We start from the raw sequence: 25,422 nt of genomic DNA, 5'->3' as shown, positions 1-25,422 counted from the left end.
ACGAAACGCCCCCGACAAAACGTTCCATTTATAGCATAACGAAAATAATTAATTCACGTAAAAAAAATGGCTGTACATTTCTCGTTGTTAAAACGTGCCGCGACGAGGGTTTTTTATAATAAACATATTCCACGTAAAAATCCCTGGGTTTTTTTGTCGGGCGTTTTGTCTTGGGGGGCGTTTTGACCTACATTCGTAAATGAAGGTTTCGTCCCTGACCTTTTACTTACTTGATGCTTAAAGTTGCAAGAAAAAAAATGTAGGTAACTTCGGAAGGTATTCAATTTGTAATTTGCATCGAATTTGGGTCGGCTTTCTGCATTTACTTAGTTGACAGTTTGAGGAATAAAATAAATATCTCGCGTAAATAAATTATTAAAATTCGTAAGTGACTTGCTAAAGAGTTTCGAATTTCAAACAAATCCTTCGGGTGTTTATGTAAGTTTAGCGGAGCAAGTTATTTTGTTCATGGATTAAAACACGATGTAGTTGAGATTGGGAAAGATGTATTTTTTTGTTGTCACGTCCGTGGAACAAAGAAAACTTCCCAGTCTCCGATGGGAATCGAACCCACACCGGTCTAAGGGAGACTGGTGGCGATCTGCGCCCCCTCCCCCCCCCCCCCCCCACCTTTGTTTCTAGTTTCGTGTACAACTCGCGTCCCGTATATTGCTAGGATCGGCAGTGTCGAAAGCGTCCGGTGTGGAGCTAGAGAAGAACGATGGTAATTTTAAGCTCGGTAAATGAAATGCGGAGTTTGTTTCTATAGAAACGCGAGACGAGCTGGAAAAACGTGAAGTGTCATTAAACCCTATTCAGATCTTTTTAAATTGTTTTCATTTGCGCTTATTCGAGGACGAAGTGCGGTTATTGGTAAAGGAAATCATGATGAATTGAAAAGACTTTCTTGCAAGGACCGACTTTCATTGCATTTTGCTAAAAGGTACTTAATTGCTATTGAACGTAATTATTTTGTAACTGGGCCAAGAGGCTGTCTTTGTTAAAATGGGATCGGTCGATTCAAGATTGAAAGAAAAAAACGCCTGATTTTTTGCAGTGAAAGATCTTCATGCTAAATTAACAAAACACGACTTTTTTATTCTTGCTTTAGCAATAAAGATATGTTACTAAAGAATGACACTAAAAATGACCAAACCCTAGCCCGAGTCAATGTTTTACCGACAGCCAGAAGGTTATCTGAACTCTTCGAGAAGTAGAATGAAGTAATAGTCAAATCACTGTAATACTTTTTTATTTATTTTGTTTCTGAGGATACTTGTGAGGTTGTATGTAAATGTACCTTCTTGTTTCAATTTGCTTTCACCTAAATTGAAATCTTTTCTTATCATTCCACAATATTTTAACTCGTCTAATATTTCTTTATCGCCCAAAACATTACCTAGCTTACTTCGCATAACATCTCATAAATAATTGCTTTCTTTTCTTTCAATTCAGGCTTCGCATTTTCGCCGACCCAGCTATCGTACACTTTAATCAACAGAACGCTGTCGTACTGCAAATACAAACAAGAATGGATACATATTAATCTGAGGAAATATCTGTCCTTCTCGCCGAAAATCAAATTCATTACGGTCTTATTGAACACTTACAAGAACACTTTTAGTAACTAAGAATTTCTTTTATCATGAAGAAACGCCAGGAGTTCTTTACGAAACGTTGCATCATTGTTTCACTCTGTGTGTTGTTGTTTTATTTCGCGAGTTCGTCCATTGTATGGAAGCCAATCCTGGATTTAATTGCAAAAGGTAATTCTAATGGCACGAAGCAACGTTTCAATGTATATGAGTCAAAAGCAGAAGACCGTCAAAATCATGAACAACTAGCAAGAACGGAGCAAGTTTTGAAGGAACAAAACGTTCACTTTGATATTAAGCCACAGAATAGGGAAGAAAATGAGCACAAACAACAACGACAACAACAACAAACCTTTCCTACAAGAAAAAATCTCATCATATTAAGTCAAGGAAGAGGAGGATCTTCTTTTCTTGGAGAGATTTTCAATTGCAACCCTCAAGTCATGTACTGGTTTGAGCCACTTTTTAATGTCGGAAAATTGTTAAATGTGAATTTGTTTATGGACGAGGAGCCAGTCACATACAAAGACACTTGCATTCGGTTAATCGATAGCTTCTTCAAATGCGATTTCAGTAGTTTAACGAATACTACTTTGTCAGAACTTTCTACGAGCGGATTTCGGCTTCATAGTAAAGCACTTAACAGCGGGTTTTTATGCCCTGGGAAGCAAAAGTCTAAGAGATGTGCATCATTCTCAAAAACCCTGCTCAGGAAAGCTTGTAGCTCTCATCAACATACAGTTACGAAGATTTTGAGTTCGCGTTTGCCGAACAACTCAATACAAAGTTTCCAAGAGCATTTCGCCCGCCAGAGCAGTTATGATGTGAAATTTATTAACTTGGTTCGCGATCCCAGGGCTGTGGTTTATTCGTGGGTTAAGTCAAATTGGATCAAAAATCACTCGGACCAAGATTTTCGTGTAAATGTTCGCAAGATTTGTGATCCCATGGAGAAAAATGTGCGATATGGTTTGTTATCTCCTCCGTCGTGGCTAAGAAATCGCTTTAAAGTAATTCGCTACGAAGACCTTGTGGTCAATACTACAATTGTAGCACGGGAGCTATACAGATTTGCGGGTTTTAATTGGTCGATAAGGGTTGATAAATGGGTAGCTGATCATGAAAGGTCGCGGAGCAGTGCGGTTGATAAGAACCCGTATTCCCTGTACAGAAATGCTTCAGTTGTTATTAACAAGTGGAAAACAGAAGCTTCAAAAGAGTTAATAGCAGTTGTGGAAGATGTCTGTGGTGGTTTGATGAATATCATGGGTTATACCAAATGGAACAGATAGTTAAGTTGTTTCGATGTTTTTTCAGTGTTCGCTGTTTAATAACATGCAAGTGTAAACTGTAAATCAAAGATAAGATTTCATCGAATCGCTTATCTTCACTGGGTAAATGTAAAGTATTTAGTCAATCACCGCTGGGTCTTGTTAGATACCACAAAATACCGCGAAAAAAAAAACCCTGCATTATCCCAAGTTAGCCTGAACAGGTTCTTGCATAAACTGAATGGTAATTAGCACAAGTAGGCTATTTAGATTCTTAATAGGTTCTTACTTCTAAAGAAAACTTAACATTATTGCTGATTTTTTAGTGGCATTCAGCCTTTTATATTTTTGTGATTGTATCAATAATATTTCATGATTTTCAACATTGGCATTTACATTGCAGCTGAAGTGATAAGGCTCCTAGGTGTCTCCAAAGAGGATCCAGAATGTCGACTTATTTTCTTTAAAATTAAGGTTTTTATTTTAGGCTAAAGAGATTCTTATAAAGAGGGTGTCTAGCTGGCTGAATGTTAGCCTAATAGGCTCTTAAAAATTAGGATCTTACTCGCGGGTTTTTACTGTATCTGCAGTATCTGTATCTGTATCAACGCATTTTACGTTTATTTGAATTTATAAGGCTCATTGTATAGGCTGTTACACATATAATAACGATCATTCTGTAAACCTTATATATTCATTATGGCTGATGATGATGTTTGAAACATCGAAACATGTTCTGAAAACTGAAAAGCGTTGTTGGGTTTTAAAAAATAATTAAGATACCGGCTAAAATGAATTTACTATGAATTTTCTTTAACGCCAATTTGGCGGCCATTTTGAAAACGTTCGGATTTTGGTACGTCACGTGATGCTACGTCACAGGTGTGGAAGGCAGATTTGCTTTTGCTTCCGATAAGAGGAAAACAAGCCAAGCTTCTTTTCATAAATGAGAATGACAAGGAGAGAAAGACCGTATGCTGTCCAATGATGTCCAAGATAAAAAAGGTAGTGCTTCAGTGCTTAAATATGAAAGGAAATAAAGTTAAATAGACTCAATCTTGCGTTTGTGAAACGAAACAAATCCGTCAGATCGATCGGCCTTCTGTATCATAAAGCTACGAACATTTCCTGACCTCGATACATCACCCCCTGCACTATATCATGATAAAGATTCATTTTGTTTGGAGTAAATAATAGATTGAAAGGGTCTGCGAGTGCTGACTCCCATAATTTGTCAGAAATCTCTTCATTTATAAGCAGGAATAGCGTCTATGGTCGTCTCTATGGGTCTATATATATGAACGAAATCCACGCGTTCGGAAAAATACAAATATATTTCGCCTCTTATGTTGAGAAATCTGTAGCCACCATGAGATTTCTCCTGCTGTTAATTGGCAAAAAAAAAAAGCAATTCTCCCAAGCAAATGTAGTCTTTTAAAATTAGAGCCTTCGAAAGGCGCGCGTGATTTGCGTGCACTGAGGTCAGTATTGCGCAATACGAAGCCAGACAAATTCACTTCCCCACGCTAGCAGATGCGCTCTCGCAGGGTATACTTAATTATATGGAGGCGGAAATGGGGAAATTAAAGCAAATATAAAACAATATGCGAAGTAATTAAACAGAAGAAGACTGTGTTGCGTGTAGTACTTATTCTGTGATTCCTTTTGAGAAGGTATTGTTGTAAATTAAACAACTTATGGTGTAGTACGAAAGCGTGTCTCCCTAGCCTCGCCTCAAAACAGCTTCGTGTGTGCAGATGTCAGTTTACGAGATAACTTAGGAAAAACATGCCAAGGCTGTAAGACACGTATGGTGTAGAGCAGTTACAGCAAAACGACCATCTCAAATGCAAACCATGAATAAAAATCATCCCCTGACATATCCCCTTCTATAGCTCTCTAAAAAATAGTGGAATCGCTAGCAGAAGTTGAGCTCTCACTGCTAGAATTTGAGTCCGCCATGTTCGTGACTTTGTGGTTCCACACCTGTGACGTATCACATCACGTGACCACAATCGAAGCGTTCATGGCGAAATGTCACAAAAGCGCCAAAATACGAACTTTTACGTTAAAATTAACCGGTAAAAAAGCTTCTGAAGTCAAATTTTTTGCTTTCTGTATGATTTTGGGAACATTCGGAAGCTTTTAATGAAATATAGTTTTCTAGCCGAGAGTTGCCCTTTAAAAAATTTACCTGCTAAAGATTCCTGTTGCTATAAGCAACTTATAGAAAAAATAAAAAAATTGGGGTAAATTTCCCGAGAGTTGCCCTTTAACTATTAGTTCATTTTATTCGATGTAATGAATTTTATTTCAAAACATTTGGCTAAAGGTCAGGATATAGTTTGCCAGACGGCAGCTGAGGCAGATAACGTGATTGCTTTTCGTTTTTTACCTTAGCTTTACTAAAACCATTCTCGTCCCTAGAGCTACTCGTTTTACAGTGTCATTTTGTGACCGAAACAAAAAGCAAGCCAACCGAAGACACTGGACCAGATAAATTTGCAAGACTCAACCAATCCTTATATGTGAGTTTGTAACGAACTAAAAACTGTAAACCCTATTTTCTTTATTTATTACAACATTTTAAGTTTCTATCACACAAACTCTTACATAAATGACCCAGAATTGAATGTCCACCATTTTGAAAATAGACCTGGACGCATGCGCAGACTGCCTGGGGTTTCCCCGCCCGTGTTTCAGTTACGTTACTGAGATAAATTAACGTCACTGAAGGCTTTGAAAAAGGGGAAAAGCTGCATGCAGTTAAAATTAAAAGACATTCCCGCGTTCTTTTTTTACACCACAATTCCTCTCGACTGTACGGTAATTGGCAAAGTTTCTTATTTGGATCGATTAGCTCACAGTTGAAACAAGAAAATAGGTGAATATTGCGACTATGAAATTGTGGTTATCAGTGAAAGGTAGAGTTGTAGAGCAAAGTAGTTAACCCGTGATGCGGAGCCGAACTGTGCTTAGTTTGAACTCGAAAAGACGTCAACTGGAAATCAACTAAAAGTTAATTACAACCGAGCCCGAAATGACTTAACTATTAAGTGCCACTGTCAGAGAAAGTGTTCCAGACCTTCGAAGTCGGGGTCAACCGATTTTCCTGAAACTTACTGCAGAAGTTGGCCTTGATGAGATATTCTAAAAGCCATTTGGGTTTGGTTTTCTGACTTTTACTTTCAAAGTTCCAGGGGTGGTCCCATATTGAGCCTTCAAATCATGAAAAATCCTGCTTTTGAAGGAGTATGTTTGCACTTGTATAAAATCAACCTCACAAAACCTTTTGACTAAATACTTGTAGGCTGTGATTCTACTATAAATGCTCTTTCATTTCATATATGCTGATTTGGCATAGAGGGTTCTGACAGTGTGAGGCATAACACGAAACTTGGCCAACTTTTGATGAGAAAACCACTACCCAAAATTGCCAAAATTTAGATGTTCATATTTTTTAACTGCCTAACTAGAAAAAAAGGACACTTATATCAGGAGTTATCCCAATGCATGTAGAACAAAATTCAGTTGAGAAAAATTTGGGCCGTGTAATGTTTTAGTTCTTTAATGACCCATTTTGAAGCACACCCTGACCTAATTTGCATATTGTCAAAACCAAAAGTTTAACATCCATACTCATTTTATTTATTTTTAAACACTTTAATTTGCCTTGGTGAGGCTTAAAGTTCTTAGGAAAGCTGTTGTTATCAGTAATAAGACGAGTAAACATAAATTTTGACTGATAAAATTAGCAAAAATTAGAAAATCAACACTGATGAAATCAGTTTGTTCTTCTCAAAAGCATGTTCCTTAAAATATAATGTGCATACAATAAATGGAGTTCGTATAAGGTCTACGTGATAGTTTACTATACTAATACACTTCTTTTAAACATATCCATGCTTAACTTGCCAAAGCTTAACTTACCAAAGCGTATTAAACGCTCTTCAAGTAAAGTAAGTTTCCATATTTTTGAAAATCGTGCGGGTACAAACATCCTACGGCGTAATCGTACTTCCTGATGATCGTTACATTCTGCATTTGTTGACAGAATTCCTTTATAGTCCATTACAATCAAATAACATTTCTGAAGCCGCTCAGTTCTTTGCCATTGCTGTTTCGGCTGCACACTGTCCATCCGCCATTTTAGATGTGGTCGCAAGAGAACTGGGTCGAGAGTCGCCTGACTAAAAACGTGTGGACTCGACCTACGCGTTTTACATTATGAAGTTTTCCTGTTCAGAGGCATTCTCGTCCCCATAGCCCTTTTCGTTTCTCTTAGCCGGCAGGGCCTAGGCACGAGGAAACAAAGGGCTCTGGGGACAGAGAATTACCGAAAAAATTCGAATTTTTTTGATTGGCTGTTTGAAAACAAAGAAATCTTACACGGAAGTCAAAATGTTCGGAAGGCTGATGGCGCGAAAATATGAACAGATGAAGACATGGAGGATAAAAAACGATCCTGCCAAACAAAAAACGTCCAACTTTAAAACACTTGTCGCTGTTGTAATAAAACGGTTTTACTTAGAAACCATCCAGTTAATATTTTTGGCGAGAAAAGTAATTAACAAAGAGCCAGAATTGCTAAAGCATGGATAAAGGTGCTCGAGTTTTTAACTGGAAAAGAAGACAAGTCTGACGATAGCTTTCCGAATAAACTGTGCCAGCCGTGCTTTCGAGAGGTTAAGACAGTCATAGAATTTCGTTCTATGTCTTTGGCGTCACTTTCCAAACAGGAATTGTCGATTAAAGCAACTGGTGTGAAAAGAATGTGTGCCTCGCAACAAGTTGGAGACTCGCCTTCTTCAAGCCAGCAGACAAAAAAGAGTGCTATCTCAGTGAACCGCGAAGGTGGTGATAGTGTGCGGATGTGTCTTTTCGCCAAGGGAGGTCAGAATTAGGATCTAAATCTTCCCAGATATAGACCTATTGCTCCCAAGAGTAATGTGAGTGCACCACGGCGCCTTCCCGAATTCTTACAAGTTAGTAGAGAAAAACAAGACATCAACAAAGAGAGAGAAGTGCAGACGTGCCAAAGTAATGGTTGAGATGAGAGACCGGTCTCCCGATGTCTTGGATGTTCTTGCTACAATTAGCAAACAACCGTCAGAGTCACAAGTGCCTCCAGTGTGCTTTGGTTACGCAGTTTTGATGTATCAGAGAAATTCCAAGCTGGGTATGCTTCAGAAGTTGCTATCAATTTTGCTTGGGTCCGGTGGATGTAGTCGCAGGGTGAGTACACTCGTTTCAGTTTAATAAACTTTGCTAGCAACATTTACCAGTAGCTTACAGGTATTTTTAAAAAATAGAGGTTTTCTTCCGAATTTGAAAAAAAAAAAATGGGAGGATATCCGAGGCGAAGATGAGTTTAGCGGCCGGTATATGCGGACCCCCGAGGAAACAGCCTATTTTTTTTTTCATTCATAAGAAAAAATGCGCGAATTTTTTATTTGTTATTTATTGATTCCTAGTTATAAGGATGTTTGGTATGCCAGCTGTGGAAGTGTAGACTGATTAAATGGGAAATACAGCAGGCAAAAATTGGAATTAAGGAGGGGGAGAAGTGAGGTGTTCCTAGACCCACCACTGTAAATAAGAAGTTCTACATTTTAAAAAAGAGATTTGACATTTACAGAAAATACCTATGGTTCCAAATGGTGGATGGTTTTAACCATCCACCATCACTTAAAAGTGAATACCTATCTCATCAAAAGATCTACTCTCGATCACATTAGAAAAGGAGGTTTGTTTACCATCTCACTCTTCCACAAACCCTAGAGCCATTTTCACAACACAACAAAAATACAGTATCTTTTAAGACAAATACCCTTTTTACTGTGCATTTTAATTAACAAAAAGCAATAAAATATGAATCTCACTATGCTATCTTTTTTACACAGCACAAAATGAACATCCCACATCACAAGCAACCAGAAATGCAAGTACCACAGGACATGTTTCAGAAGGTGCTAAAACTAATGCAAAGAGGGTAAACAACAATAATAAACGAGGTTAATCTTATGATCATATGACTTTGCATGAAAATGAGCACATTCCTACTGGTAGCCTGTACAACCATTGTGGATCATCTCTTTAAAATAATTATAAAGCACTAACTTCCAAATTTTGTATGCTCAATTTTATCTTATGATATTTATTTTAAAAGTAGCAAACAGATATACTGTAACTTCACATCCACCATGCCATAACAATTTCATGTTAAAGTTTTTCAATATTGAGACAGTTGAATCTCTAAACAAACTGATCCTTACAACATTTTTAAAAATAAATAACAAGTAAAAAGTTATATATACACTGATAATAATTTAAGAGTTCTTATAATTTCTTTTTCTAGGAATTAAAGAAAATCCCAGTGACCATGTTGAAAATTACGCCAGACAAATACTGCAAATGGGTCTATTTTTGATGCATCTAGATGAGCGAGAAGGAGACGGCAACCGCATGATTCAGTGATTATTAACTGGAAGATGCTCTTTTTATTTTTTTCGATCACGCAAGAGAAGCATGAAATATGGATTTGAGTCCATGAGATTTATTTCTCACATCAAGGCACTTTACACAGAAAAAATGGCTCATCGTGCCATACACGAAAGAGACGTGAACTATTTCGGAGGGGAGGGGCAAAACGTAGCCAATGACCTAAAGCAAGAACATTTTGTTAAGAAAAATAAGAATCTGATATATGCTTTAGGGGCTCAAAAGACTCTGACAGCTGTAAATCGTGCAACTAGTGCTTCCCATGGTCTGAGTGAACCCATGAAATAAAGATGCCACCTTAAAAAAGGAACATACTATTAATACTTTAACAATAAAAACATACAACTAGTCATGTTGTCAGTTTCAAAATGGAGTGTTTTAATAAGCTTTTCTATTCTATGTTCTCAAAGCATATTGTCTATAGTTACAGCACTCTACTTTTTTAGATGTGCTTGAAGGTGGGAAAAGACAAAAGTAGAAAATTCATTTACAGGATGTAGTATTATAAATATACTGAAGTCATAACAACATTTTGTTTACAAAATTGCTTCACTTACAGAACCTTATATATTATTACTGTTGTCAATGGAAATAACTAAACACAGATACTAATTAATAAATACTTGCCACTCTACAATGAGATGTGCTTCATCAATTACGACAGCTTTCATATTACGTCTCACTTCTTTGCAATCCAACACTTTTCTTAATTTTCCAACAAATGCCTCCGGGTGGCCATAAATTATTCGATACTTTGATTGCTTGATGTCGTTGATTTCAACTTCACTTAGCGACTCGGTATTGCGAACCATTAGACAGGTGACATTTAAATCATTGAGCTTCACTGTTTGGTCTCGCATTAATGCATTTAGTGGCGAAACAACCAAAATAAAAGCATTAGTTTCTCCAAGCTTGGAGTCAAAAACAAAGGGCAATATATAACTGGAAAATTAACGACTTGCCAAAGCCTGTCGGTAAAATAACAAGAGTGTCTTTCTTTAGAAGAACAATGTTCCGTATTGCCTCTTTCTGTTCAACACGGAGGGAAATATTTTCCAAACTGAGACCACTAAGCGCCCGTGACAAAGACTCCTCGAATTGTGGCTCGACGGCCGCCATGATAATCGCATACAGTCTATAGACATCTCACGACTGCATACATGAAGACCGGAAGTCCTAGAATCTAGGACTGGAAATCCTGTGTCCCCAGAGCCCTTTGTTTCCTCGTGCCTAGGCCCTGCCGGCTAAGAGAAACGAAAAGGGCTATGGGGACGAGAATGGTTCAGAGGTTTTTTCCAACAGAAGTCCTTTGCTCAACTTTAAAGACAGAACTGATCGTGACACTCTCATTTTGGTCACATTTTATTAGACCTGGGTGGAACTTGACTTTAAAGCATATGACACGGACCCCAAAATCAACTAAGTGGCCAACAGTGGCTCAAGAGTTTTTTGTTTTTGTTTTTAGATTGATGTTGAATCGTATTCCTGGAACTTCCGCCTGTCATATCGTTAAAAATTAAAATTTCTACTGTTTTTTTTTTTTTTTCGAGTTTAAAACTGACTTAATACACGTAATGATCATAATGGTGTGCCTCACCAAGCTAAGACAGCTAAATAAATGAACGATCGGCCAGAAGAACTAGTAACAAGTAACAGCATGTATATTGTATATGGTGTAGATAAGAGCCATCAATCGACATCAAAATGTTGTCACAACTCTACAATGATGCACAAGACCGAAAACCAGTCCTAGTTGCAGTTGGCAAGAATAGCCACATTCGTATATATGCATGTCAATGGTGCGCTCACCATTTCCTTCAGCTTAGCAGTCAAAGTGACCTGACTAGTGAATTACAACAGAAAAACGACAACTCAGGTTAGATTTAGGAAACTACTGCAACCTTTTCTTCCAGATGAGTGCTTACCTTAAACGGAATTAACTTTCAACCATTGTCATGCTCCGTACCCAACGGCTACTGCGTAGTTTCTCTTCTAGAACTGTTGATGAGCACGTTACAGTTCTTAAAAAACAGTCTATATTACTTAACGTTTTTTCCCTCACATCCCGCTATTACGGACTCTCGCTAATATGGACACTAAACGACGACGTCCCAAGCGTGTTGCTATAACGAAAGTTGACTCACGGTATTAATTATTTTAGCACAACACGAAAATAATAGATCTTCAGGCCGGTCACGGTTTTGACCGCCATCTGGAAGGATATGCAACGCCGTCACAAATTACAGTGTCTTATGGGAATCTGATGGACTATCCGAAGGAGCCTAGCTTCTAGGTAAAATATTTAATCAAACAAATTTGAATGATGTAGCTGGGATATAAAGCGTTCAGTTACGTTTTTAATTTTCCATTAATTTCTGCGTTTAAATCCTCCCGGCTTGTTGCGTGGGTTCAGCGGGTAGAACTTAGGGCCTGTTTACATGGAAGGCGGGTGCCCCGGCTAACCGAGTTACCCGGCCAACCGAGCTACCCTGGGCGAACCAACTTTCCATACGTTTCTTTAAAACACGCATCGAAGCGTTTACATGCAAGACGGGAAACCCGCCTTGCCGGGGCACTCGGTCTACTTGCCCGGGGCACCCTTCTAGGCGAGATAGCTTTTTGCCATGTAAACGGTTGACCGGGCTATCCCAGCTTGCCGGGATAAGTCTTCGCGCGTGTTGGCATAAAAATTATAAATTCTGGACCAAAACAGTGCTATTTGACCAAAATTAGATCAAATTAGTTTTATCTGTAGGCTGGAAAATTTTTCTTTGAGCAACAGCTAATTAATTCGAAATTTTCGTAGGAATGATTATCCTTACTCACGAAACAACAACTTTAATTTCAATTTGGCGGCCAAAGACTGTTGAATTTCGATTGAATTCCCCCATAATTGGACGTAGTAAAGTTCTGAGAGCTTGCACATCAAAATAAAATAGGTTTAAAGACGGCTAGCCTTGATTATTTGGTAAAAAATCATATTTTTCTTCAATCATTTGGAGCTACATGGTTTTCCCACGCTGTGACACGCTTAAATGACGCTGTCTCAACTCGGGTAGAAGGGCTGTGAATTTTGCATGTTAAGGCGGGCTAGGTTTTATCCCTTCTAGCCGGGTAACTCGGTTAGCCGGGGCACCCTCCCTCCATGTAAACAGGCCCTTATAGGCAAACGCCATGGAATAGACTCTTACCGATAGTGCTAGGGCTAGCACTTATTTTGGCATTATTTGGCTTCGCGAGCATTTTTTTCTACATTTTATCCCAAAAAGCACTGCTAGCATTATTTTGAATTTTCGACTGATTATTTGTATAATTTTGTGTTAAAAAGCACAATCTGACTTTTTTATGGCGTCCAAAGCCTCCCAGAACCCAGATGCATTTTGCCCTCATTTTAGTCACAGGAGCCGAGGAGACCTGAGGAATAGATTTGATAGGTCAGCGTTTTCCTTCTAAAAACCCAGTCCATCACACTCGATACAAGATGGCGTCATCCACGTTTTCAGCTAGGAACAATGGAAGACAGCCAGCCAAGGCAAAAAAATGAAAAATGTTACTGAAAATCTGAAAAATGTAATATTCTATGTTTAAAAAAATCGTAAAGAGAGAGCATTTTTATGTAGACCACGAGCACTTTTTAAAAAAAATTAGCATTATTTTAGCACTTTTTTGGCAATAAACGAGCACTGCTTTAAGCATTTAATGCTTTTAATTTTTTACGAGCACTATCGGTAAGAGCCTACTATCGAATCTTGACAATGTGCGAGCCCTCGAGTCGTGCAAGCCATTGCCGTTTGCTTAAAAAGCACATCGGTTACTCTAATATAAGTGACATTACATTACAGTAAACTCTCGTTATAGCGGACACGCTCGGGGCGTCGTTTAGTGTCCGTAATAGCGAGAGTCCGTAATAGCGGGAGTCATTTCCAGTCAAACCTTATTCGCCGGGGATCTGGATTTTGTCCGTAATAGCGAGTGTCCGCAATAGCGGGGTGTCCGCAAGGCGAGAGTTGACTGTATGCGGATATGGTTAGCGTTTATATTAGGATTTGAGGACAGAAGGCCCAACTATTGTTAGTTCATCGCTATATTATAATCAACATTCGAATAAAAATGAGACACTTTCAGTGGAAGGGGAAAGGTGAAAAGCATAAAAAATTAAAAAATAGGGGGAGCTCGTGGAACGACTCGATTTTTCCTTCCTTCTTTCCCAGTGTCCCGAGCGCTTTTGTTTTTCACTCCTCAGCCTCGCGCTAACTTTTCACCTCTCCCCATTTCCCAGCCCTTACAAAAAATTAAAGAAGAGGCCTCTGTGGAGGACAGAGTAAAGTTCATGCATGTTTAAGGCAGACACTGCCGTTTACGTACACTCCTCTTGATCAAGCAATCAGCCACGGGTTTTTTAGCCAATTTTTCAATTACTTCCAAATTGAAGTTTGTCTAAAAATAATATTTTTCTCACATAAAAAATGGCAACAGAGTAATTATGCAAGTTATCAAAACCTGAGAAAAAACACAGATGTTTTTTTTTAATGCCTGATTATGACGAAAAACTTTAAAAAATTGTCATTTTTTTCAACTGTGATGTAGTTCCTTTATACCCCATTGAAGTGTAATCTGCCGAAAAGAGAATATTTAATGGCCCTCACTCGACACCAGAGATAAAACACGTGTTGATACTTGTTTCATTTCATTATAAGAATGATTTTAATAAGCCATTTGGTTTGTGTCGCATTATCAATTGTTCCTCCCAGGCTCGGTCTCGGGGGCTAGGTCTTATAAAATGCGACCAAAATGAAAAAGTCTTAATATTATGTCAACAAGTTTATAACACAGCGTCAAAAGAGGCTAATTTGAAAACAAAAATAATTTTCTCAGTACATTTTAAAGGTATCTTAATGAGTTCTATGGAAGTTTCGTTTGAAAAACGTTGGGTCCACACGTTTTCAGCCAGGCGACTCTCGCCCCAGTTCTCTTGCGACCATATGCAAAATGGCGGATGAACAGCGTGCAACCAAAATAGCAAAACTATATGGCATTAATGGCGAGGAACTGAGCGGCTTCAGAAACGTTTCTTGATTGTAAGGGACTATTAAGGACTTCTGTTATCAAATGCAGAATGAAGCGATCATTGCAAAATACGATTTGGCCGTAGGATGTTTGTACTCACACGATTTTCAAAGATATGGAAATTTACCTTTACTCTTAGAACGTTTAATACGCTTTGGTAAGTTAAGTTTTAGCAAGTTCAGCATGGATACGTTTCAAACAAGTGTATTTATTAGTATAGTAAACTATTACGTAGACGTTATACGGACTCCTGTATTGTATGCACATTATATTTTAAGGAACAAGCTTTGGAGGGGAACAAACTGATTTTTTTCAGTATTGTGTTTTTTAATTTTTGCTAATTTTAACAGTCAAAATTTATGTTTACTCGTCTTATTACTACTAATAATAGCTTTCCTAAGAATTTTAAGCCTCGCCAAGGCAAATTAAAGTGTTTAACAATAAATAAAATAAGTATGAATGTTAAACTTTTGGTTTTGACAATATGCAAATTAGGTCAGGGTGTGCTTCAAAATGGGTCATTAAAGAACTAAAACATTACACGGCCCAAATTTTTCTCAACTGAATTTTGTTCTACATGCATTGGGATAACTCCTGATATAAGTGTCCTTTTTTTCTAGTTAGGCAGTTAAAAAATATGAACATCTAAATTTTGGCAATTTTGGGTAGTGGTTTTCTCATCAAAAGTTGGCCAAGTTTCGTGTTATGCCTCACACTGTCAGAACCCTCTATGCCAAATCAGCATATATGAAACGAAAGAGCATTTATAGTAGAATCACAGCCTACAAGTATTTAGTCAAAAGGTTTTGTGTGTTTGATTTTATACAAGTGCAAACATACTCCTTCAAAAGCAGGATTTTTCATGATTTGAAGGCTCAATATGGCACCACCCCTGGAACTTTGAAAGTAAAAGTCAGAAAACAAAACCCAAATGGCTTTTAGAATATCTCATCAAGGCCAACTTCTGCAGTAAGTTTCAGGAAAATCGGTTGACCCCGACTTCGAAGGTCTGGAACACTTTCTCTGACAGTGGCACTTAAGGTCACAAGCTTGGACAGCTTGGCCATTCTCAACCCCAGAGCTTTCGGTTTCTTTTACCAAGTAGAGCCCTATCAGGGTCGAGAATGGTATTATGAAAAACTACCTGTATCAACCTACGCAACGTGAAATTACAAGACCAAGCGTAACTTCTCGTGTTAAAATAATGGCCATAAAATCTTGGATACTAATACTACTCAGTGACTACTATTCTTTATCACAGCGGTTCTGCAATGCAACCCATAAACGTTCGTGTCAATAAGATTAGAATGTCGTGGCATACAGAATTGTATCATTAAGTAAATTGTTTTGGTATTTCCAAGTACGCCTCGCATCACAAGACGCCAACTCGTGATTATAGAAGTCTAAATAACCTCTGGCAAAACACGTGAAACTGTGTTTTCAAGTGGAAAATTCTAAGAAATTGAACAATAGGCGGATGCAATTAAGCTGTTAAACCGGCTAGAATATTGTAAAGCACGCGATCAAAATAAAGAAGAAATGAAATTAATATTATAAAAGCCGAAAATAACAAAGGGACGCTCGCGTGAGAAGGATCTCTTCTGTTAGTCTCTTTTTAAGAAAAGCCTGGAGTCAAGTGCTTTGAAACAAAGAAATGATGTTATTCAGAACTGAAATCGAAAGTATGTGAAAAGGGACGCTTGACTGACCAGCGTCCCTTACGTAAATCTATTTTTAACTTAAACTGGAAAGGCAGTCAGTTATATGTAAATTTGATGTTTTAATACGGCACAATACTCTTTCAATGACCGCGAAAGCTGACATATATATAAAGGGTTTTATACTTCTTTTGCTTAGAAAGGTACATTGAGGCAAATAAAAGTCAATTTAGTTGTTTAAAACGAAAATTGCTTTTGAATCATAATTTGGCGGAAGCTGTTCATAAATATTCAATTCTTAGCAGCTTTACTTCAGCTTCAAATCGCGTGACATGCGTTTCAAGGACGGGGTTTTCCCCTCTTTTCTATGAAATTGTATATAAACAGAATGCACCGTCGAGTTGCTCAGTTGCCGAGTGCGAGTGAAGACTTAACGATGAATAGCTTTGGTGAGACGTGCTTTGTGGAATTCAAAATTGCACAAGTGTTTTCAGCTTCAGTTAAAGATGAAAAGAAACTTGTGCTAACCCGAGAGGATGTTAACACAATGAGAAGCTTGCTGGACCAGCTTTACAGATTTCAGCGACAGCTATGCCAAGATGTTTTGGTAAGATAGTTTCCTCGCTATCCTGATAAATAAGAATACCTATTTCGGGCTAAACAAATACACCACTAGCTATTTCCGAAACTATAAGTTGTTCTGCTTATTCCAAAAATATTAGATCAAGATTGAAAATCTTAAGACTGGATAAAAACTATTCTCTTGTAAGAAATTTACGATACTTGTTTTACATTCTAAAGTGAGAGTTATCTCAGTCCACATTTACAAATGTAATTAAGACGGAATCCACTAGGAAGTCGAGTAATATTTATTAAAGTTGGACAAAAATCAATTTCCAGAATAATTTAAATCCTATTGCGTTATTTCCTACCCTTAATAAAAGGTAAAGATGTAAGTAATTATCCGTGATAACACCAACAACAATTTCTTATCAGAGTGTGAGAAAATGAATTTCAAAGTTTACAAGGTATGGGCAAAATCTCACGTGAAGCCATTTTGTAAATTCGTCTTAAGCGATTCAGTGGAATTCAGCGGAACTTCAAAATGTGTTTTCGATGTGTGGTGTTGTTAGAAAAGATTTCTTTTAATAAGATATTTGAAGCAGTAACAAAAAAGTTTGCAATAAGGTGTAAATAATTCTGGTACAACAATTTCTTATCAGAGTCTGAGAAAATGATATTCAAAGTTCACAAGCTATGGGCAAAAGCTTACATCTTTTAAGCGATTCAGTGGAATTCAGCAGAACTTCAAAATGTGTTTTCGATGTGTGGTGTTGTTAGAAAAGATTTCTTTCGATAAGATATTTGAAGCAGTAACACAAAAGCTTGCAATCAGGTGTAAATAGTTTTGGTACATAATTTTGTCCAATAACTACTCGAAGTCCTGGCGGATTTCCTTTTAAACATTTTTATAGTTGTTATTTTACTATTAAGAACTGATATCCATAGAAAATCTTTCATAAAACGTTTATTCAAGTAAAGTGTGAAACATTCTGGGTAATTGTTAGTTTAAATCAATCGTATGTAAACAAACCGTCAACGCTTATATAGTACTGTTTATACATGGCCTAATACGTAAGTTCAGTTTGTAGATTTAATGTTGACTTTAAAAACAATTTGCTTTCTTTATCCCTTCTTTAAGGCACCATTACTGCGACGCCATGGACTAAATGTCGACATAGTGACTTTGTTGGAATTCAATGACCTCACAAAATGTTTGATAAAAAGGGTAAGTGAGATTGTCACCTGAAATGTTCAATATTTCCCTTGTGTAGCATAAAGCGCGTCGGTTTAGTAGTAGGGGAATGTCCCATATCACTGAACTAGCATCATGACAAATGTTGCATCATTTATTGGAAGCCCCCTGGACGCTTAGTTCTAGTAGTCTATTTTAAAACTTTGACAGGTCAAAGGTTTTAGTTCCGTTTTCGATTTAGCAAGTTCGTGATAAATGACTGGCTTCTAAAGTGAATGTGTAAACTAATCGTACTCTATCTCTGATCTCTTTCTATTTTGAAAATCAGAAAGTAAAAACAAAACATGGAACTGTAAATACGCACCATTTCTGCGAAGCGTCGATTGTTATTCACAATTGTTCAGAATACAACTGATCTGAACTTATAAATCAGTGTTAAAAATCATTTATTATCAACACAGGACACAGACGCAGGCATTATGGAGGACGACCTTCAGCGCTTCCGGTTATTTCTCGCGGCTGAGAGACTGGTGACTAAGAGTGCCACCGAGAGGGGACAGGAACTGAGTGATAACCTGGAATCACTGCTAACTGACATGACTAGTATGATCTGGAGAGTGGTAGGACTTTTTCCTTTTTTTCTTCTTTTTCTTTTCCTTTCCCTTTATTTGTCTGCGATTTCTCATTGTTATTTTCAGTTTTCCTTTTTTACAATTTCCTTTTTTTGTAATCATTGTTATCAAATTATTTTTATTGAGCGAGTGAAAGGTGCATGTTTCTGTTCCAATGCGAGCCACAAAAAAAGTTAACGATTCAATCCTTTCAGATAATGATTATAGTAAGAATCTTGACGTTTGTAATTAGGTATAATATTTGTTTAATTTCTTATCATACTTTGTATAAATTATCTAACAGCTCAGAAAGAACGATATTTCGCCTCCTGATTCACCACGATCAGAACATCTAGAGGAACGGCTGAATAGAACCACCAAAGAGTTTCTGGTAAGATCTGTTTCCATTACTATTAAAATGCTTTAGGTACTAAGTTACTTCCGGTTTACAAAAATGAATGACACCGGAAGTTGTATGGCATTGTTTCTTTCAGGAGACAAAAGCATAACGCTCGTGAAACTATACATCCTTTTAGTTTTCAGCATTTGTTTTTGCTCATCGTTTCAACTGCATTCCTAGCCTGTTCCCTTAAGGAGAGAAATATTAAGTGTGAACTGTGAACTGCAACATCGAAAATGAAGTGTGAAATGCGAAGTGTAAAGGGTGAAGCTCAATTTAGCCAACAATGTCACTTGTTTATTATCTCATACATTTCTACATTAATTGTTCACTCTTGGATCTTAAGACGAAGTGTGTAGCAAAGGGTTTCGTAGGGCAAAAATTAGACAGTGACGCGTGAAAAAGGTAGCTAGAAGAGAAACGTGATTCGTGAATTCTGCTGTTTCAAGTATACGTGATACGTGAATTTGCCGGTTATAGTTTGTGCATGAAACGGGATCACGATCTCCCCCTTTGCTACCCTCAACAAACTGTTCTGTTCAATAAATGACTGCCCCCTTACGAAACAATGAATTTTGTTTTCTCTCGGCATTGATGGTCCCGGAGAAACCAAAAAGGAAAGAAACAAAGCGGGGTGGGCAAGCTGGGAAGTAGCCAAAGTGGTGGCACGGAAGAGGGAGTGTTGGTTAGAAAGCGTGACGGCCTTATGCGCCAATTGGCGCGAAGAGACTTGATGATAAAAAAAAAGATGATGATGATTAGTGCAGTCATTGAGTTAATAATATTTCTCCTTGTAGGGCGAAATCTTTGGTGAGCACAACAAGGAAAATGTATGGATGGCAGAAGTCACAATTGAAGAAGATTTTACTGACAACAATGACGTCGACATGAAAGCAGTTAGTGACGTCAGAAATTACGTCATTATACGAGATCTTCGTGACGCGTTGCAAAACTTCCAAAGGAATCTTGGCCACCTGATTCGCTGAGTTCCTTTTGATTGACAGGACTAGATGGGTCCTTTTGTAAAGATACTAAGATACACATATTAAATTTAATTTATTTAGAAGGCATTAAATATCAAACGCGCGTCTTCAGCAACATACAGCTAAAATATAGCTTTTAAAAAAGGTCATAAGCCTCGCTTGCTGCAAATAATATTGAGCTAGCTAGCATAAGTTATATATAATATGTACAGAGAGAAAATAACCCGTTTAAATTCTAAGATGATATATAAAAATCAGATTTTTATCTATCCAGACATTGATTAATGCTTAAGCAATATAAGGTTAAGTGTAATATAATTCGAATATTTAAACATTGCATTCTAAACGAAGGCGTCGAAGGCATATACAGAAAGATGTATTTAGAATTAGGCTAGGATTTATAAAAAAAATAATTACTTTTATACAGGGTTTTATAATACAGAGGATTATATTGAAAGTTCGGGAATAAAGATAAACATTTGTTGTACATGCTTGTATCATTTTGAGTTCTCTTTAGCGTGATAAAACTGTGGCGTGATTCCGTCACGCTGAGTCACACAATTGCTACCCACATCCGGTCATGTGATTCCTAACGTTTTCGTTTTTTTTTTTCTTTTTTTTTTTCTTTTTTAGCGATTCAATGGATCGTAATACCAGGTTGCCTTTAAAAAAACATTCCATTATTTTTCTCATTCCAACACATTCTGTTCAAACAAATTGGATTTTTTGCAATGAAAATACAGATACACCTTATTGCAATAACGTTGTCATAGAAAAAAAGCAAAATGGAGATTTTCAGAGTAGAAGAAAACAGTGAAAATTGGCCAGTGCAACTACCGTAATTAGGCATTTTAAAAAAACGATATGTTTGAAATTCGCCCGAAGAAACGGCCTCAAAATGCCTCAACAGTGCACGTAAATCAATTTATCTTCTAAGACGATTTTTAAATATGTGTACAGATATATAAAACCCGCGAACTTCCTGCAAATGCTACCCCGGTCATGATGATAAAACCAATTAATTCCTATTTTAAAATGACAACTAAAATTTATTGCAATCAGGTGTATGTGATATATTAACCTCTGACATTTCCACGCTTTACCCTAGCCTGTTCCAGGCTCTCGGTTTGTGAGAAAGAGCGAAAAAAGGGGGAGCGAGGAAAAGACGAGAGGTTGACCAACCTTCGCCACCCCCCACCCACCCCCCTCGTCTTTTCTTCGCTCGCCCGCTTTTTTCGCTCTCCCGCACAAACCGAGAGCCTAGAAGAGGCTAGGCTTTATATTACCTAGCCCTCTTTGAAAAACAAATTATTTCAAATTTTTGATATAGGATAACAAATATACGGCAAACACAGGAGAACACTATTCTTACGGAGAACCGACATAAATTTGCAAAAATTTCATCTCCAAATTTCAACTTTCAGATCATCTGTTTTCCAATTATCGCATTGTGGTAGAGAGGCCAACTTTTTAACAAGCACCGCAGCGCCGTAGCCAGAAAAAATTCTTACGGAGGTACACTGTAATATCAGGGAGAAAACACATCTTTCCTTTACTCTTTTTCCGCAGAGTAACTTTTTAAAAAAATCTAACAAGCACCCTGACAATGTCACTGAAGGTGAATCGTGTTCCGCCATTCGACGGACACTAAGTGATGTCACATGGGCGAGTCTAATTTATTCAAAACAGGAAGCGATTTAAACCGGAAGTTTAAAATGTTCCTTGGTCCAAAGGTAAGCTAGCCGTTCCATCAAATAGATGATGTGACTTTCATTTTCTATTTTGTGTTCCATTCTCTAGAACGGAAGTTCTGGATAAATGTAAACGGATTATAGCGTAATTTTTTAGATTTTCTCAGTATTTTATGCGCAAGGCACTCACGTGTATCAAGTATGATTGACCAAACTAAGACAGATTCGCGGAAACTCAGGAAACTGAAATTTACTTGAGTCGAGGAGATCTATTTTTGTGCAGACAAAATTATATCAAGTCAATTCTGACACGATCTGAGAGAATAAGAAAATCAATTGTTTAAAATAATAACTCAAATAGTTAAATTAATATTGTTCATCGTTTCAACGGGCGTATTTAATAGAAGAGAATGTTTGATACGATTAAAATAAATCAAAGTAATGCAAAATAATTCAAGTTGTTTTTCTTTCGAGTATTAAACTGTCAGTGTGTGTTTATGTTACTCTGAAGTTTAAATTATCACGTACTGACCCAACCTCACCCAAAACTAGCCTATAATTTTCCTAGAAAACGACGGCCTTGATTTAATTTTCCATTATCGAAAGGGTTTGTCCAAACATCCCGTGACTTATAAGGTCAGTAATCATGGCTTATTTACATCTCGGGTTTTTCCCTTTCGGGCCCGGCCCGGGTCAATAAATACCCAGCAAGTTTGCAAGATCTTCATACTCTACAAATCAAGACAAGCAAATAAACTGCGAAGATCGACCTCGAGCATTAGACTGAAATATACAGTAACCATGAAGGACAAAGCGAAGCTGAATTTCACCACATCAGAAGTACAAACTTTTCGAGCCCTTTGCGACGAGTTGGAGCGCTTACAAAAGCAACTACAAGATGACCTGGTGAGAGAGAGCTTAGAATGAATTGAAATTCTGCTATAATGGGCTCCTGCTTAGCTATAAGCAATAATCGCCCAACTACCGCATGTTGTTGTTATTAAATTTAGCAACAAAGCCGGCATTAAGTCAGTTGCGTGGAGTTTATCTCCTCGTGCGTTTTGTCACAGTTTATAAGCATTTATAGTGGGCGTTTATTATTCAATGCAAAGGTGAAGGCGTGAAGCTCTAGCTGACAGTTTTAATTGAATAATTTCTTATCAAACTACTTAATGAAGTGTTAAATTTAGGTGAACATGTTTTTACGTATTTTCATTTTTTTACTTACAGAAACCCGAGGTACCTCGCCGTGTCATTGACTATATACAAAACTTACAGTTTCAAGAACTTACAAAGACTACCATCGATCGGGTAAGAACGAAAATAAAAAAAAAAAAAAAAAAATAAAAAAAAAAAAGCCAAAAAAAGAACGACCGACATCATTATATTTTTGCGTTACCAAAAAAGCTGGTTGGCACGCGAACCGCTTGTTGCGCGCGTGGTAGTTTTTCCTTTTAAAGGAGTAAGTAGAAAAAAGGTGCGTGATTGTCGCCTTTCATTGATAGTTGTTGAACTGATGTTAAACCAATGTTTCATGAACATGTTGATCAAGGTTTGAGTCTCTCTCTCAAAAAATAACCGTCACGATCTAATTTTCATTTTCTGTGAAAAAAAGGATTAAAAATCATGTTTGTGTTATTTTTACGCAGACTACAGACGCAGGAATACTTAGCGATGATATGCAAAGGTTCCTTAGATTCGCAACGACTGTGAAAATGGTGAACAAAAGCTCGTGTGATGACAAAATACAGAATCTAAGCCAGCAGTTAGAATCAGGTCTAATTACCATCTCAAGTTTAATGAGAAGAGTGGTAAGTCGAACTTACAAATAATTTTATTTTTTGTAAACGAAATCTCGTGTTCTCGTGTCTATTTCGACTTTTTCCATCTCGTTTAAGAAAAAAATCCGTGCGAAAACAAAAAAAAAACCGCGCTAAAAGGCGTAATTCTATAACTCATTAGCATAACCTAGCGGCCCTCTATTGACAAAACGCGCAATCTGATTGGCTACACAGATGCCTTCTATTTGTTAAATAGAAACACGGAACTAGCACGAGTTGACGTAATTATCGCGGGAGCAAAGAGAATTTATATTTTGACAATCAAAATGAAACAAATATTTTTATTTCTTTTTCCCGCAGTTTCAGTTTTCCCTCTGCTACTATCGAGTTCTAGAAACACTCGTGAAAGTTTCAAGGAACTCTCATAGCATATTTCGTTCTCACAAACTTCCACTCGTCTTAAAACAACTCGATAGAAACACGGAAAACAATCTACATCTTAGCGTGACAGTCACGCGTGACAGTCAACTTCCACCTTTGTGTGACGTTACAGTCACGTAAATGTCGAAGGCTAGCAATAGCCGTCACAGTAACTGTAAGAATTCATTTGATTTATGATTTATGATGAGATTTCTGATTTATTACAGTTGAGAGAAAACAGTATTTCGCCACCACATCCGCAAGACTTCAGTGGCCTGAAAGACCGACTAGACGAGTTAACAAGGTCGTTCTTGGTAAGAGAAAAGAAGTTAAAACAAAATTGTGCAATTTATTTGACATTGTGCTCTTTTCACATCAATTTTACTAAAGTTTTTCTCTTTTTCTCTAGAAGTGCTTCCTCGAAGATATTGACAAGGAAAACACAGATGGTGGCAAATTCAAAGAATCAGACGTGGATGACGTCAGAAATTACGTCGTTGTTGAGACATTAAGAGATGTAATGTTGCTTTTTAGACGCGATCTTGGACATCTGATATGATGGGATAGACTCTTAAAGATATCGGTCCCAGGCCTCGAAATAAAGGTTAAAAAAGAGAGACGCATTCGCAGATTTAGTTGACACTGCTCACTGACTGCATCATGGCAACCCATAGCGAGTGAAAGTACAAACTTCATCGAAATTCAAAAGCTGAAATAATCGTTTTTAAATAGAAAGACTATGTTTTGCTGAAACTAAAGCATTTGTAAAACATTTTGGCATAAAGAGTTATCCGTGAGCGGTATTCTGTATTTCAACTGTCATACAAATTATAAAAACAGTTTGGATGCAGGGGACCACGCAACAAGGAAAAAACTGCTTGGCTTCTCTGCTGCCGGATCTCTTGTTCAAGAAATGCTCGTACCAGACGTCACTCTAAGTGCTTATAAAACCAAATTGATTGCAAGGCTGGTACAACGGCAGGAGGGCAAGATTTATTGGCCAATATTTCAACTAGCAGAGCTAGTCTTCTTCAGGGCCAGTACTATAATAAAAGGAAAATAACGGCTCTAAAATTTGAATTTGGATAATACAGTGTGGGTTAATGTTTAACTAATACAGGCTGCCTCCTGCCGTTGTACCAGCCTTGCAATCAATTTGGTTATACAAATTATATTGGCTATATATAGTATTTATTTGTTGTATTTAATATATATGCAGATTAAAATAAAAGTATGTAACTGTCGTTTGTGTTGATTATCTTGGTTTACACATATCTTTTATTTTCCCTTAATGGACATTTTCCCGCTTTCTTGTCACTTGAGACATTTGCCTTCTTCGTGGTTCTTAGTGGTTCGTGGCATTACCCTAAAAAAATAACAACCAGTCTTAAACTGCGAACAGATGACTGGCCTAGGTATTTTTCAAGTTCCAGCTCCAAGAAAAAAGTTCGTAAAAACGTTAAAGCTGATTTCCAGTCCGTACTGCGCAGACTCGGGGTTTGTTTACGTTTTTGTTTTGAATTCGTTGAAACGTTACACTTCGGTGACAGCATACATGACGTTTTTTAGTCCGCCATTACAGTTCGTTTCGTTCAAGAATTTCCGATGAGCTGAAACGTCGGTTTGAAATAGCGTCAAGGTTCTTCCACTCGTTATTATTTGTTCTGCAAGGATATCTGGCGTTAATA

General features: G+C 37.4%; 4 protein-coding genes across 6 annotated transcripts; all 4 read left to right on the top strand.

Annotated features, from left to right (window-relative positions):
* Positions 1-1,645: 1,645 nt before the first annotated feature.
* On the top strand, positions 1,646-3,050 carry LOC144641723 (carbohydrate sulfotransferase 3-like). Its single transcript, XM_078500756.1, has one exon. The coding sequence runs from the start codon at positions 1,646-1,648 to the stop codon at positions 2,885-2,887; it is 1,242 nt and encodes a 413-aa protein (XP_078356882.1). The 3' UTR covers positions 2,888-3,050.
* Positions 3,051-7,382: 4,332 nt separating this feature from the next.
* Positions 7,383-9,886, top strand: LOC144641722 (uncharacterized). 3 transcript variants are annotated; one of them, XM_078500753.1, is made up of 3 exons: positions 7,383-8,101; positions 8,770-8,835; positions 9,225-9,886. In XM_078500753.1, exons 1-3 carry the CDS (start codon positions 7,910-7,912, stop codon positions 9,294-9,296), a joined length of 330 nt encoding a protein of 109 aa, XP_078356879.1. In that variant the 5' UTR covers positions 7,383-7,909; the 3' UTR covers positions 9,297-9,886. The 3 variants fall into 3 exon arrangements, with proteins under 3 accessions (XP_078356879.1, XP_078356880.1, XP_078356881.1); XM_078500754.1 differs by having other exon boundaries at positions 8,770-8,858; XM_078500755.1 differs by having other exon boundaries at positions 8,770-8,880.
* A 6,055-nt stretch (positions 9,887-15,941) lies between these two features.
* LOC144642668 (uncharacterized) lies at positions 15,942-20,323 on the top strand. Its single transcript, XM_078501689.1, has 5 exons — positions 15,942-16,699; positions 17,795-17,881; positions 18,310-18,468; positions 18,764-18,850; positions 19,657-20,323. Exons 1-5 carry the CDS (start codon positions 16,460-16,462, stop codon positions 19,843-19,845), a joined length of 762 nt encoding a protein of 253 aa, XP_078357815.1. The 5' UTR covers positions 15,942-16,459; the 3' UTR covers positions 19,846-20,323.
* A 1,904-nt stretch (positions 20,324-22,227) lies between these two features.
* On the top strand, positions 22,228-24,968 carry LOC144642709 (uncharacterized). Its single transcript, XM_078501751.1, has 5 exons — positions 22,228-22,439; positions 22,764-22,844; positions 23,183-23,344; positions 23,962-24,048; positions 24,144-24,968. The coding sequence occupies exons 1-5, from the start codon at positions 22,335-22,337 to the stop codon at positions 24,291-24,293; spliced, it is 585 nt and encodes a 194-aa protein (XP_078357877.1). The 5' UTR covers positions 22,228-22,334; the 3' UTR covers positions 24,294-24,968.
* The last annotated feature ends 454 nt before the right edge of the window (positions 24,969-25,422 follow it).

The sequence above is a fragment of the Oculina patagonica genome, chromosome 2, assembly GCF_052425735.1.
Source record: "Oculina patagonica isolate OP01 chromosome 2, crgOcupat, whole genome shotgun sequence".
NCBI lineage: Eukaryota > Metazoa > Cnidaria > Anthozoa > Scleractinia > Oculinidae > Oculina > Oculina patagonica.
The sequence above is the reverse complement of the archived record's forward strand: the minus strand, read 5'-3'. Positions and strand labels throughout refer to the sequence as shown.

What these genes read in the sequence shown, in the direction of transcription:
- LOC144641723 (XM_078500756.1), top strand. Translation starts at nt 1,646, where the DNA reads ATGAAGAAACGCCAGGAGTTCTTTACGAAACGTTGCATCATTGTTTCA.
- LOC144641722 (XM_078500753.1), top strand. Translation starts at nt 7,910, where the DNA reads ATGGTTGAGATGAGAGACCGGTCTCCCGATGTCTTGGATGTTCTTGCT. An exon ending in CCGGTGGATGTAGTCGCAGG is followed by an intron (nt 8,102 to 8,769) that starts GTGAGTACACTC and finishes TTTTTTACACAG; the next exon opens with CACAAAATGAACATCCCACA. An exon ending in CACAGGACATGTTTCAGAAG is followed by an intron (nt 8,836 to 9,224) that starts GTGCTAAAACTA and finishes TTCTTTTTCTAG; the next exon opens with GAATTAAAGAAAATCCCAGT.
- LOC144642668 (XM_078501689.1), top strand. Translation starts at nt 16,460, where the DNA reads ATGAAATTGTATATAAACAGAATGCACCGTCGAGTTGCTCAGTTGCCG. An exon ending in AGCTATGCCAAGATGTTTTG is followed by an intron (nt 16,700 to 17,794) that starts GTAAGATAGTTT and finishes CCCTTCTTTAAG; the next exon opens with GCACCATTACTGCGACGCCA. An exon ending in CAAAATGTTTGATAAAAAGG is followed by an intron (nt 17,882 to 18,309) that starts GTAAGTGAGATT and finishes TTATCAACACAG; the next exon opens with GACACAGACGCAGGCATTAT.
- LOC144642709 (XM_078501751.1), top strand. Translation starts at nt 22,335, where the DNA reads ATGAAGGACAAAGCGAAGCTGAATTTCACCACATCAGAAGTACAAACT. An exon ending in AGCAACTACAAGATGACCTG is followed by an intron (nt 22,440 to 22,763) that starts GTGAGAGAGAGC and finishes TTTTACTTACAG; the next exon opens with AAACCCGAGGTACCTCGCCG. An exon ending in CAAAGACTACCATCGATCGG is followed by an intron (nt 22,845 to 23,182) that starts GTAAGAACGAAA and finishes ATTTTTACGCAG; the next exon opens with ACTACAGACGCAGGAATACT.